Below are 13796 nucleotides of genomic sequence, written 5' to 3' on the forward strand. Positions count from 1 at the left end.
TAACTCACTCAGACATTTCAACATTGCCCTTCATTACACAAGTGCGCATGCATGTACACGGATCCTGCAGGTGTGCCAGAAACAGACGTAGATGTGATGAGACACCGAGAACACCTCAGAGCTTTTGCCAAAGTGGTGCTGACCTTTCATTAAGTGCAGCTCCATCAGCAGCTGATCTCTGGTGGACATTTTTTTCTCGTCAAAGCCAAAACTTGATGTTTGCAGGCGCAGTAATTAAAGAAGTAACAGAAGAAAAAGACAGGAGGGAGTGAAGAGGGGAGTTACAGGAGCTGGAAAAGATCAGAAGTTTCTTACTGTGAGTGCTGAAGTCACAGCTGGACTTTTAAAAGACTTTGAATGAATTTGGTAGACAGTTTAAAGGACTCTAAAACAGTCGGCAGAACATGTCTTCAAAATGCTCAAACATAGATGCTAACAAGGTTAAGACAAGATTATTAGATATAATTTTGCTATTCAACAGTGGTTGAAGAAGTCCTCAGGTCGTTTACTTAAGCAGAAGTGTAGAAGTATTCTGTTACAGTTGAAGCTTTAGTATCAAAATATATTTAAAGTACTGAAAGTAAAAGTACTCATTACACAGAATGTATAATTTTAGAATAGGGTATTGGATTATAATTACTGATACATTAATGTGTAAATTGCCTAATGTTGCAGCTGGTAAAGATGGGGTTACACATTTGAATGTTGCATGTGTTGCATGTGAATTTACTCCTGGAGATCAATTAAGTTTTATACCATCTTAATCTATGATGATACATCATATATTTAATTGTTGATATTTGCTTGTTGTATTGTTATATTTTGTATTGTTAATCTGAATCTGCAAAGCAACTAGTCACTAAGTTATTAAATAAAAAGTGCTATTATTACCTCTGAATTGTTGCAGAGTAGAAATTTAACGTAGCAGAAAGTGGAAACACTAAAGTAACTTGAAAGTGCCTCAAAATTGTACTTACCTGTCTGTCTGCTGTTTTCAAGCTGATAGTAAATATTTGCACTAAGATTTAGGATTCCAAGTATTCACAAACTCTTTTCTGCAATGCATTTTCTAGGCACTATTTTTACATCACCACTCACCATTCAAGACATTTGAAGTAGCTTCCTGAACGAATGCTGACCGCCCAGAGATAAACTCCTGTATATTTGTTAAAGTCGCAAATGTCTGAGCACAGTGACCCCTGCGGAAGCATCAGTGAGGCAAACAGCCAGACATCTACATCTCTTCTCAGCCCTTTGAACAATGTGTCCCCCTTTCCTCCAAGGACGTCCTGTGGCGAGTTGATAAGCAGTGAATCTCCACAAGCCTGGAATCTGGATGACTGAACAAATTCATCTTTGTCAGGAAACAGTCTACAAGGCGGTACTCTCTCAGTCGCTGAGCGAAGACACGTAATACAAAGGTAAATGTCCCCTAAAATGTGACTGCAGGCCCTATAATATCTGTTTATCTGTCAATATTGGAGTTGCAGTGTGTAAGACAGGTGACAGAGATTGTCACAGCTAACTCATTTTGTTAAGTCTCCTATTTCTCTGAGTAATAGCTGCAACAGGTGAAACAAATATATATAGAACTGCTTGGTAAAATAACACAATGCTGCGTTTACTGAATATAAAAGCACCCGGCTTATTTGTAGTTGAGCCCACTGTGTCTCCAAATGTCAGACAAATAAAATTTATTCTCCAAATGATTGAACTGACTTCCGCCTTGGAGAGACTGCTTTTTTCAAAGAATGTGTTTTGAAATCAAATCCTTTTTCAATAATAGCTCTAATTAGATTTCTATTGTCAGGTAAGTAATGAAGGATTTTTATGACAAATGAAGATTTAAAACTCCTATGAAAAATGATGTGATTTGTTTGTCTTTTGTTGAGCGGTTGTGAATTGCTGCCTGGCTGCCACCCACAAAGCCCATCATTCATTCACTCTCTCTTTCTCTCTCTCACTTCAATTCAATGCAATTCACCCTCAGTTGAATGAGATTTATTGACTTATTAAACTTCTAAAACAATATTATGAAAGTGAGGGAGTAAAATACAATGTCTTTCTGTCTGACTGTCCGTCTCTCCTGCCTTCCCCCTCTCTTTTTCCCAGTTTAATATAGTTTAAATGAATTTAGTCCAGTTATTGTGGTGTATTGGCATGAATGCTGTATAAACTATTTTTTTCAAGGCGACCACTTCAGCAGATCAATAATAAAAAGCTTGCTCTCATTCTGTCTCCTACTAAATCCAATTAGCTTGGCTGCCATGAATATGTGATGAACAATATCAATCGTTAACGGTGTGTGTGTGTTTGTTTGTTTGTGTATTTGTGTGTATATGTGTGTATATGTGTGTGTGTGTGTGTGTGTGTGTGTGTGTGTGTGTCTGTGTGTTTGTGTGTGTGTGTGTGTGTGTGTGTGTGTGTGTGTGTACACTTCCATGGATTACATAAGTATATTATCTACATAGTCCTGGTATATCTGCCATACACAGTAGAGTTGTGATGTAAGTGTCTTCACTGCATCTCCTCTACTTTTTAACTCTTTGGTCAAGTGCTGGAGTTACACATTACAGACAGCAAGGTTAATGGTGCAACCTATAAATAATATATAACCTATAAATATCCAGTAACATGAAAACCTTAAATATCAAATGAATACATAGTCTGATAAGGTTGGAAGGAGAAATTTGTATAACACTGATCTATGATTGATTACCTTTGTTTTCAATGCCATGTATTTAAAATGTAATAAAAAAAAAATCCTAAAATAAAAAATAGATAAATAAACAAGGACTTGTCCAGTGGTTTCACTAGTAAGCCAATCTCAACTGAGCACAAATTGCACAATAGAAAAAACAAAAACAACACTGGCAATCAATTAAAATACACTATTACCTCAAAGGTCCACTTCAATAAAAGGAAAAAGAAAAATGTATATATACAGTATATATAGGCTACAATATGGCACAATATATGTAAAAGAAAATATGGTAAAAGAATAATAAAAGCACAACAAAAATTATTTTCAGGATTTAAATTTATAAATAATCTTTAAAACATTAAAGTTGTTATTGTTATGTTATATATATTTTTGTTTTTCATTAGATAGTTGAGGTTTATTAATAATCAAGCTTCAGATTTTGCTTTTAAATTAAGCATTTTTACAAGTAATATGAAAAATGGACTAATAATTCAATTTATAGGTAGCATTTTAACATATTATATTACACATTGAAAAAAAGCTACTATCAGTTATATCAAAATAAAATGGCTTAAACTTTCCAAAAAACATTACATTCTTTGAAATAAATGAATGACCGTTTCTCTTTCTTTTAAACAAAATACTTACAAGAATATAGGCTATACTACACAAATTTGACACTGAACTATAAAATTTGTAGGGGAATAACTAAGATATCTTCTGATCCACAGTAAAAACAACTCCATAGGATTTTTACTGAAGGCCTGAGTTGTGTTTTGAAGGTGCATTGCCTCTTTCCTTGTTGTTATAAAACTGACTTAACAGTCTCCCAGGAACTCCCTTTAAACTTCTCCTGCAGACAGACAGCTCATCATCATACTGTACGTGAGGATGTGAGCAGCATCCAGTCACATAAACGCGTGGAGCGTTTCTATTTGCTCAGAGTTTTTGCAGCCTTCGTTGCCAGGTAACGACGCAGAACTGCATTTCAAAAATTGTAGTTCAATTAAGATCGTTTCAGCTTTACTGGTGTCAAAAAGGATGTGACAGAAAACGACATATCCCACAATGCAAGTGTTAAGGAAGTGCCCTCCCCTTTTGAGCACATGACTTGTGGTATTCCAGTGAGCCACAATAACAGACAAAATTCGTTGTGTTGTCCGGCTAATTTTGTTGTCTAGCTAGTGTTTTTCGGCCTCTTTTTGTCGTTGGTTGTGTAGAGTTTTTCTCAAAATGAAGCTGCAGTGTGTAGTCATCGCTCTGTGTCTCGGCGTGGGTGTAATGGCTGGGAAATACTCCCGGGAAGTGAACGAGGCGAAGCCGAGCGGCAGTGATGGACAGACGGTGGATTTCAGGATAGCCAAGCTGAACCAGGTGTGGGAGAAGGCTAAAAGGGTACGTATAGAAATCAGTCTGTAATGTTAGCAGCTGTAGCTACTGTACATAGTAACTCAACTACACTAATATAAGTAACGGCTGTTGGTGGTCAATGGAGCTAACCACATACAATGAAATGTACATAAATGGCGTTTAATGTACAGCACCTTGGAAAAAAAAGCATTAGCCTTCATTAAGACATAGCGTCAGCGTTCATATGCAGGGACTGAGCCGATATGCAAGAGTCGCCATGACATATCCATAAACTGTGGTGTTCAAGGGGGGAACGTATAGTCAGCTATAAACATAGTATTCATTGCTCAATAGGCTCAGCTAGAGATGCCTACAGCGAAGATCATGGATAATCAAGCTTAGTACTAAATGGTTGTTGGGAATACACATCGACATGGGGGGAAAGCATGAGTTTGATTCTTCTATTTTAAAATAACCACTGCCAAGGGCCTTTGAGGAGGTCACCAAGTTGCTCCAAGTAGACCTCAATGGTCCCTGTGGTGGAAATGTGTCCACTATTAGGCAGAAGAACACTAATGTTAGAATACTTTAAAGGTAATCTCCAACTGTGGGAAAAAAAAAAAAAAAAAAAAAATTGTACTTGAGTAAAAGGTCACATAACTCCTCTCCAGTATGCCATTCTTTATTCACCAAACGTTTTCAGCTATTTTTACTTCACCAGAGTTCCTGAAGTTGTTGATTGCTCAGTCAGAGTTGACTGTCCGTAGTGACCTGGGGCTGTATTGCAGAAACTTCCTAACATGCAGATTCTGTTGTAACTGTTTGGTAACCATGGCAATTAGCAAAACTTTACAGATGAATAGTTCTTAAGTCAATGTTCCTATCCTAAAAGTGTATCACACAAGCTTCCTAACCTCCCCAAATCTTAAATAAACTCTCCTATATTTGCATAACCGTTAAGCTTTCCTGACTTTCACTTTTCCACCACTTAGCTAACTTGTTTCATCCATATCGCTGCTATTTTATTGCTTTCACACAACCAACAAAATGTCAACAGGCTGATCTTATTCATTGAGAGGCTTATGGCAGACCCTAACGTTGTGTTTGATGACAAAAAGCTCGTTAGCAGATATAGGCTTTCTAAGCCCACTCTCCCTCTGTTATCTCCATATCCAGAGTTAGCATTGTTGTAAAAGATCGTCTTTGGATTTTTCTACAGATGTTACAGATGTATGTAACACTTCTAAATCATCTGTCCTGAAGTAAAGTGCTCGTCATTGTTTTTTATTCCATTTTTTGTGGGGTTCAATGACAAATCTAAGGGGTTACAAAAATACCTCAGTGAGGTGGGATGAGAAAAGTAACACCAGTTGCTAGGTAACAGACATACAAGTTGATAAGCATTGTTGGACTAAGGATTCAGGATCTCCTAAACTGAAATAAGATAGGATTCCTAAAGTTAGTTAGGATTTGCTCCTTTAATACCAAATTAGGAAAATTCTTATCTGATACTCTTCCTATCTTTACTTAAGACTTAAAATAGGAAGTTTCTGTAATACAACCCCAGGCCTGTTTTCTGAACAGTGCAGACTGTGATCTTGGAGTCTGTCATCAAAGTCACAAAGGGATAAGTACTGAGCTTTAAATTGGGTAGTTTGTTTCCAGCTCTGCCTGAATAAAAGTTTCTTTAGGAGCTGACATTGATCAAACAACTTATAGTATAAATAACTTAGCTCACTTACCTATCATTGATTTGCAACTGTCACAGTGTTTTTGCTTTGTCACTGTTTCAGCTTCCCTTTTTTTTTCCTCACTCCTTCCCCTCCTCTGTCCTCTAACTTTCTCCCTCCGTCTGTCTTACTGGTATTATGTTGTTTCTTGTTCTGGTATTGACAGATGCAGTTGTCCCCGGTGCGGCAGGCTGAGCTCCACAGTGACCTCAAGATCCAGGAAAAAGATGAGATGCAGTGGAAAAAGATGAAGGTGGAGGGGCTGGATGAAAATGGAGAGAAAGAGGCCCAGCTCCGACGTAACTTCAATGGTGAGGCAGTCTTGGCTCGCTGGTGCAGTCAGGAATAGGTTGTGTCCTCACTTTGATCTAAATTCACTATAGATTCACCCATGAATATTCAATCACCAATCTTGGCAATGCCACTAAAAGGATTTTGACATATAATCTGACAAGTAATTAACATCATTAACACCAAGGAATACATTATTCTGGACATGATAGCTTACATAATAAACTGCCATTTGGCTGGTAGAATAACAAATGTTCTACCAGCCATTTAAGTCCCAGAAGAAATTTCTCATCCCTGTCAAGGTTGGACTGTTGCTAAAGAGTCTTTTCAGGATCTCCATTTGAGATGAAGACTGCAGCTGCATCCATATGCATGCAGATTTTCATTATGTGTAGTGTGAGCAGAATTATTTTCCTGATTTTTAAAGAGAGTCACCTACACACAGACGTGTAGAGCATGCTATGAGTATTGCATTTTCAGATACTAAATTGCATACATTAAACAGAGGTATACACCTGATCTGTGAAGAATGTATTACCAAATCAGACACAGCTTCTGTCACTGCAGTTTCCTCAGATGGTAAAAGGTCAGGACAGGCATACTGAGACAATCAAATCCTTAATCAAATCATGATTACACCCTGGAGCTGGAGGTGTACGAGTGTGTGGAGGGGTCTTCACCTCAGCAACTGCAGGCAAACACCCAGCCACATCAGTTGTTTTTAGCATTCTGTCACCAACAGCCAGTGGACTTCCCTCCCTGTGGCTGCTCGGGCCGCAGAGTAGAAGAGTCACTCCCTGCTCCTTTATAGGCTAAATATAAATCGAGTCACCTTCTCCCCTCTGCATCACACACTTCTCCTTGACTCATTCTAATTGGGCTGAAAAATCATCTGTCTGTTTCCCCGTTTTTTTCTTTTCATAGCACATCTCCCTGATGCACTCAGTTTGAGATGAGACAAATCCCGACACCTTGCTTGTTGTAAATGGGTTGTTCTGAGAACGTAAGCTTATTTTACTGTTTGCACCCATTGTAGATCAAAGTGTCAAGAGCCTCAGCTGAAACTATAAACTGAACTATACAAGCCAGCTAGTACCTCAGTGATTGTCATCAACTTCTTGGAACCTGTTTATGAGGATGTTAAACTAGACCTGAGCGTTTGGAAACGCTCCTAAGGAAGTATCAGCAGTTAATAAGTGACACTGATGGGTTACTACAATGTTGGGATGATGCTGAATCAGCTGCTGCAATAACAGTTAACTGGGGCAGAATAATGAGGGCAGAGCCTCTTCAAAGCAAAGTCCAAAATGTTGGGACAGCACTAGACTGATTATATATTGTGCTGCTCAATATTTTTTACACATAACTGACTATTTAACAAATTAGTTCCAGAAATGCAAAATACGTGGCAAGATCATCAGTTATCTGTTGTGGAAAATTTGTGTCCTGACAGTTTTTGGATGCATTTAGATTCTTTTTTTTTATTATTCTTTTGTTCCCTTGCATGTGCAGGCAAGCTGCCAAGTTTTGGGTTGTGCAAGGTGTTCTGTTAAGTTACTGAGTGGGAGCGAAATGAGCATTTTCTTCCTCTCTCACTCTAACCTTTAAATATTGAGCTTTTTTATGGTAGAAGCAGCATGACAAAGAGCACATCTGTATCACCTACTGTGTGCTACTTATGTCAAGAAAAAAGGGAAGCTAGTTTGTTCTGTGCAGCTCTCGTCACCCTCCCCAAATCTATCCTTGTTTGTTGGCCTGCCCAGTTTATTTTCAGCAGCTGATTGATTAGGGATACTTCTCCATTTTCTGTTCTCTTTTAAAAGATGTGGTGACTTTGGAATTAATGAGTTGCTGTCAAGGGTTGTGAGCCTCTGGGTAATTTCTGATGTGAAATGTTTAAATCTTGTTTAAATGATGAATATGTGTGTGTCACTTTAGATTCTCTCGGGTATCAAACAGCATCTCTCATGACAGCCTCAGTTGTTACTCCTTACAGGCTCGTGTCAGCATCATTTACAGCAGTGCTAGTAAAACGCCTCTGTTCTGTTACGCAGTGATTCTGGCCAAGTATGGGATGGACGGGAAAAGGGACACGCGAACGCTGGAGAGCAACTCCCTGAAGGACCATGACACCAAAGAGGGAGACATATTTGATGATCCCAGGCTGGACAAACTCTGGAACAAGGTGTGTGTTTGAATTTGTGTGCAAAGGAGGGAGGAAGAAAGATAATGGAATATATTTTGGGAATGACATGACTTGATTTCATGCCCTCTTTTTCACACATTTTTCATTATGAGATTTTTGTGCCTACCCTGTTGCTGCTGGTGGATGAAAATCTACCACAATGATTGCATGCATAAAGACATGAACCTCAAATCAGCTTAAAAAATTCTAATAAAAAGTATAACATGATTTAAAGGGTGAAAAGCTTTTGAGGTCCTCACTCGGCTGTACCAGTCGCCTGCGGAGTTTAAATGCAGCTCTACTATGGTACAAATTATCTTTTGTTTTTCAGAGCTGCCCATTATTTTCAAAAGCTTATGCTTTGGCAACTATGAAAGGGTTAATTTTACTCAAAGGGACCAGAGCAGAAAAGTTCTTTAGTGATAACTTGCTCTGCTACTTTTGAGACTAACTCTTTCTGTCTTCGGTGGCTCTACCTCCATCAGGCTAAGAGCTCGGGGAAGTTCTCCAATGAGGAGTTGCTGAGCCTTAAGAGGGAGTTCCAGCACCACAAAGACAAGATCCACGAGTACAACATCCTCATGGACACTGTCAGCAGGACCGAGGGTGAGCTGCGTGAATCACTCCCTTGTTCTCATGCCAAGCAGAGGTGTCACACCACCTCTGCTTAGTTTTAGTGGTATTCTGTATATATTATCTCCACTCTGCTGCTGTGTTTGAAATCTGTTATGGCAATTTGAAATACAGAGGAAACCACCTCCATTTCGTCCAGGCCAAATAGATCACTAAAAGCATATAATTATTGTAACCAATTTTTTCTTCCTTTATTTTCATTTCTAATGCAGATTACCATCTAATCGATATTTGTATATTTATTACATGGATATAAAGTAATGAAATGGACAGCCTTGCTCTTTATTGATTTAAAGGTAAAATCACAAACTGTGTTGTGACCCTCTCCTGCTTCAAGCCCATTCTGAACAGTCAGGGTGAAAGCATTACATTCCACTCACGTAACACACCTGCTGCTGTGAGAGAGCGGGAACAATAATTACGCACTGTAAAAGTCCCACAACGTCAGGAGAGCGAAATAATTCACTGAGCCACGGTGCCGAAGATCTCATGGCGCACAGCACCTGTACACACACACACACACACACACACACACATACACACACACGGTAATCTAATGTTGGGAAAACAGGCAGGAAAATCAGTCCAAAAATCACATACAGGTAAATTAGAAAGGAACCTCAGCATTTAAAAATAATTTTTGTATGTCGTCATGTATGAAAAGAACCAAAATGAACACTGTAAGTGGACTTGGTACCACATGACTTTAAATCAGTGGTTCTCAAACATTTTTACATGAAGGAGCTCTAAACTGACACAAATGAAACGATGGACCGATGGAGATGTTTTGTTTGTAGATGTTTTATTACAGAAAGTGTTTGAAATGCATAATAGTCATACATCCTGCCATTGTGTTACACATATATGGTATAGAGAGAATAAATTATTTTCCTTTTTGCTGGAGACCCCCCCGGAACTCCCTCAAGGACCCTTGGTGTTCCCCGGACCCCCCAAATTATTTAAACAGCATTTGTATAGGAATAATTCTCTCCCAGATTTTTGATCACTATCAGCGGTTTCCACTGTGCACACTTTCTGTCTTCCCAGCTCTCACTAGCTCTTTGTGCAATTCACCACTGTATGTTTTTGTATACAAGCATAATTAAAGTTCTTATACCAGAGTAACTTAACATTTACATAAAATTTGGAGAATTTTGCAGAAAAATAAGGCCAGATTTATATTTTCTAGCTATCAGGGCAGTTTCCAAAGCAAATTTATGCAAAAAATACATAGGAGGGTTATCCAGAACTCAGTACCACGTCTGAAAGGCTCTCTGCCTGCTTGTTCAGTGTAATGGTTATGTACATAGGTTGCAGGTATCAAACTAGACATGTTGCCACCCACTGATCAGTGCTTGTCACATCACATCAGAGCTGTGAGTTTTAAGCCGAGCTGACTGCCACGTGTCTTTCAGACTTGACTGACACTTTGCAGCTGCTTCGTGCCAGAACTTTTCCGTTAGCGCTGCACAGTGCTGTGTTATTGCTGAACAAGCCCGGGGTATTTTTCTGCCTGTCTGATGCATTTAAATATTGAGCCAATCACATGTTGCCTGGAGGGGAGTCTCCATGCATCTCCGCAGCACCACCACCTCCACCTCCATCCTCTGCCTCTCGAGGTTCCTCAGTCTTCATTTCAACTCAGTTTTCCTTTTCTTTTTTTTTTCTTTTTTTTTTTTTTCTTTCGATCCAAATGTCAGCCGTTATCATTGAATTAGCGTGCTGCTGACCAGCTGGCCTTTGTTCACTGTTTACCCCCTCACCTTTTTCAAGGGTGAGACAGGCAGAAATCTCATAACAATAAGATCACAGGATGCTCAAAGTTCTTATGGAAGAAAAAGTCAGCCCTGTGAAATGTAAAATGTACAGATTATTTTATACCACTGAACTCTCCTTATCAAATGCTGCTTTTCTTTCTCTCTTTTATTGCTTGAATTTGTTCCATTCTTCTCTTTCTTCTTCATCCACCCACCCAACCCTGTCGGCTCTTGACTCCGAACCTGACTTGACAACTTGTCTCCTCTCCTTTTTTCCTTCCGTCTCAACAGAAATCCACAAGAACGTGATCTCCCCCCTGGAGGGCGACACCAAAGAGCACGTGCTGCACCAGAGGCACACGGAGCTGAAGCACAAAATGAGAGACCTCAATCAGGGCTTCGAGCGCCTCCGTAAGCTCAGCCACGAAGGCTTCACTGAAGACAGTGGTGAGGGAGACCACACACACACACACACACACACACACACACACACACACACACACACACACACACAACTTGTTTGTCTCTTTCTGCATCTCAGTCTCACTCTGCATTTATCTCATCATCTTAATCACTGGGATTTGTAATCATAATAACTCACTGCTGCATCACAGTTGCCGACTGTTGATACACTAATGGCTTAACACAAGTGTTTTGTGCTTTTAGTTTCAAATTGAACGTCTAAAATGAGAGAAAAATGAGAAAAAGACCATTTGAAAGAGGGTTATTTAAAACTCTCCATAGTGCTGCACCCCCTCCACTGATGTAAACCAGTTTGTCCTTGTGCTATTAAACTCAGAGAAAACATTCATTACTCTGTCATGATTGAATTTTCCTGTAGTTTATCATCTTTTTATCTCCGTTATTCTGCCGCTTTTGGCCATGTGGGCTGCAGGTTTGAGAGGTATGTGAGGTCTCAGTCATGTAGGTTTCACTCTGTAGTTTAGATGAAGGCGATGCTGTTTCTGCTGATTCATACTGACTCTTTTACTTCTTCTCTACTCACTCCCCTCCAGGTTGTTGCTCACTCAACCACCTCTTGCACAAAACAGTCTTAATCTCCTTCTGTTTTCTTCGTCTGGTTTTGTTAGTCATGCAGTTTTGCAGTACTTAAGCAGTGGCAGCAACTCAAGATGAGATGTGAATGCAAGCAGTTTTCTTCTCTTTGATATTGTGTGTATATACTAAATGACTGCGCAACCGGGGTGGCTCGTTGTTGTGAATGTATCTTATAAAACATCTACTGTGACTGCTCCTCTTCAAAGCTCCCTCCCTCCGGAGTGTGCGACTATTGGTGAGGCTCCAAACTGTCTCCTCGGACTGTTTATCTCTTCATCTTCCTCTCTGTCTGTTCTTCCTCTGTAGAGTTTCGGGAACCTCGTGTGATTGAACTGTGGGAGGCTGCCAAGAGAGGCAACCTCAGTGAAGACGAGCTGGACTCTCTCAAGGTAGCTCTTAAATCTCTTATGACAGCTTTCTGGACACCTCTGCTCTCAGACGTTTGTAGATACTGCTTTTTGTTTTATCACACTGCTGCAACTTTCCTGAAACTTTTTAACCACGTGCTCTTTTGGTAACACAATTAACTTCTGTAGTGTACTTGATGGATAAGTACTACTTGTGTACGGTGAATCACGAAGCAGAGAGTGCATCTTATTATGGCCTATCTTATGCATTACACATTTGAAATGCACAGGTATTCTACTCTCCTATCTGTGCTCCTTTCACCCTTTGTCCCATGAGCAGATGAACGCAGTGAGCAACTCAATTTAAATTTCAATTTTTTTTTTAAAGGCATCTGGCTCCAAGATCAGATGTATCACAGGGAAATGTTCAGCTCGTATTTTCTGTGTGACATTTCCTCTCTAGTCATTTGAGATGCATATCAGCTCCTCTGTGCAGCTGTGCATGCATTGAAGGTGAACTGAACTTGCACCCCCATCGTGTTCGCTGTGCTCCTTTCCTATATCATTTAGGAGGAGCTGCGTCACTTCGAGACCAAGGTGGAGAAGCATAGCCATTACCAGGAGCAGCTGGAGCTGTCCCACCAGAAGCTGCAACACGTGGAGGCTTTAGGAGACAAAGAACACATCAAGAGGAACCAGGAAAAGTACAACACACTCGCTGAGAAGACCAGAGAGATGGGCTACAAGGTAAGGAGGGATAACAAAGCTGACTATTAGCTTTTAACTCCACACACTGCCAGTGAACGCTATTGACCAATGACTGACTGCTCACCAGCTGCCCAAACTAATATGGTCGCAAAATGGGAACGGAATAAAAACTGTTATGGTGTTGAAAAATGTAGTTACAAAGAAATGAGGGACAAAGGTTAACAGCACATCATATTGTTCCTGTCAAAGGAGACTCTTATTCTGGAGTTACAACACAACAGTCGTAAAGGAAAGACTGTTGGGTAATGTTGGAGAGCTCCGAAAGGAAAAGCTTTGATCAAACCTCATACAAAGAAAACCTATTTGTACCCTGTTATAAATACTGTATATTAATGTTTACGAGTATGGTCAGAAGCAAAGCATGCTGGTAACCAAATGTATTAAAAAGCATGAATAAAAGGCATTGACAATGATTCTTTGTCTTGATTTCAGATGAAGAAACACATGCAGGATTTGTCCAACAAGATCTCTCGTCAAGGACTCGAGCACAATGAGCTCTGAGAGGCTCGACTCAAGGTCATTACGTCAGTGAAGGTTGAATGAACTGAAATAATTCCCTCCATCACCACACAGCATACACCACATTCCCCTCCATTCCCTTTCATCTACTGTAAAAAGAATCTGTTTTTTCCATTGAAGGTTTTCTACTTTTCTAGTTATTGATTTTACAAATTGCTGAATGAGTGAATTGTAGGTTGTTTGTACAGAGATTTTTTCTTGTAAATCAGATTGATTTTATTGTGAAATTGACCTGCTAAGATTATCAAGGTACAGATTAAACAAAGATTAAATAGTTTACACATTAGTCTGGTACTCTGTAGCGACATTTATCTGTACAACTAATGACAGGCAGGTGTGGGAGAAATGTCACATTGTGGTGCAAAAACTGGAACCATGGCTTGACTCCAAGAAAGCCAAATTTTGTGGAGGTGGTTGTTGAAGAATGGACAGCAGCAGCTGAGTCAGCCTTAA

General features: G+C 39.6%; 1 protein-coding gene across 1 annotated transcript; it reads left to right on the forward strand.

Moving 5' to 3' along the window:
• The first annotated feature begins 3797 nt into the window (after window positions 1-3797).
• Window positions 3798-13622, forward strand: lrpap1 (LDL receptor related protein associated protein 1). Its single transcript, XM_022740045.1, has 8 exons — window positions 3798-4099; window positions 5951-6095; window positions 8130-8260; window positions 8746-8866; window positions 10942-11097; window positions 12016-12098; window positions 12627-12803; window positions 13257-13622. Exons 1-8 carry the CDS (start codon window positions 3938-3940, stop codon window positions 13323-13325), a joined length of 1044 nt encoding a protein of 347 aa, XP_022595766.1. The 5' UTR covers window positions 3798-3937; the 3' UTR covers window positions 13326-13622.
• Window positions 13623-13796: the final 174 nt, after the last annotated feature.

Source organism: Seriola dumerili, unplaced genomic scaffold, assembly GCF_002260705.1.
Source record: "Seriola dumerili isolate Sdu_G_001 unplaced genomic scaffold, Sdu_1.0 BDQW01000050.1, whole genome shotgun sequence".
Classification (NCBI taxonomy): domain Eukaryota; kingdom Metazoa; phylum Chordata; class Actinopteri; order Carangiformes; family Carangidae; genus Seriola; species Seriola dumerili.

Coding starts and splice junctions, on each gene's coding strand:
- lrpap1 (XM_022740045.1), top strand. CDS start 3,938: ATGAAGCTGCAGTGTGTAGTCATCGCTCTGTGTCTCGGCGTGGGTGTA. Junction 4,100..5,950: donor TGTGGGAGAAGGCTAAAAGG/GTACGTATAGAA, acceptor TGGTATTGACAG/ATGCAGTTGTCCCCGGTGCG. Junction 8,261..8,745: donor TGGACAAACTCTGGAACAAG/GTGTGTGTTTGA, acceptor TACCTCCATCAG/GCTAAGAGCTCGGGGAAGTT.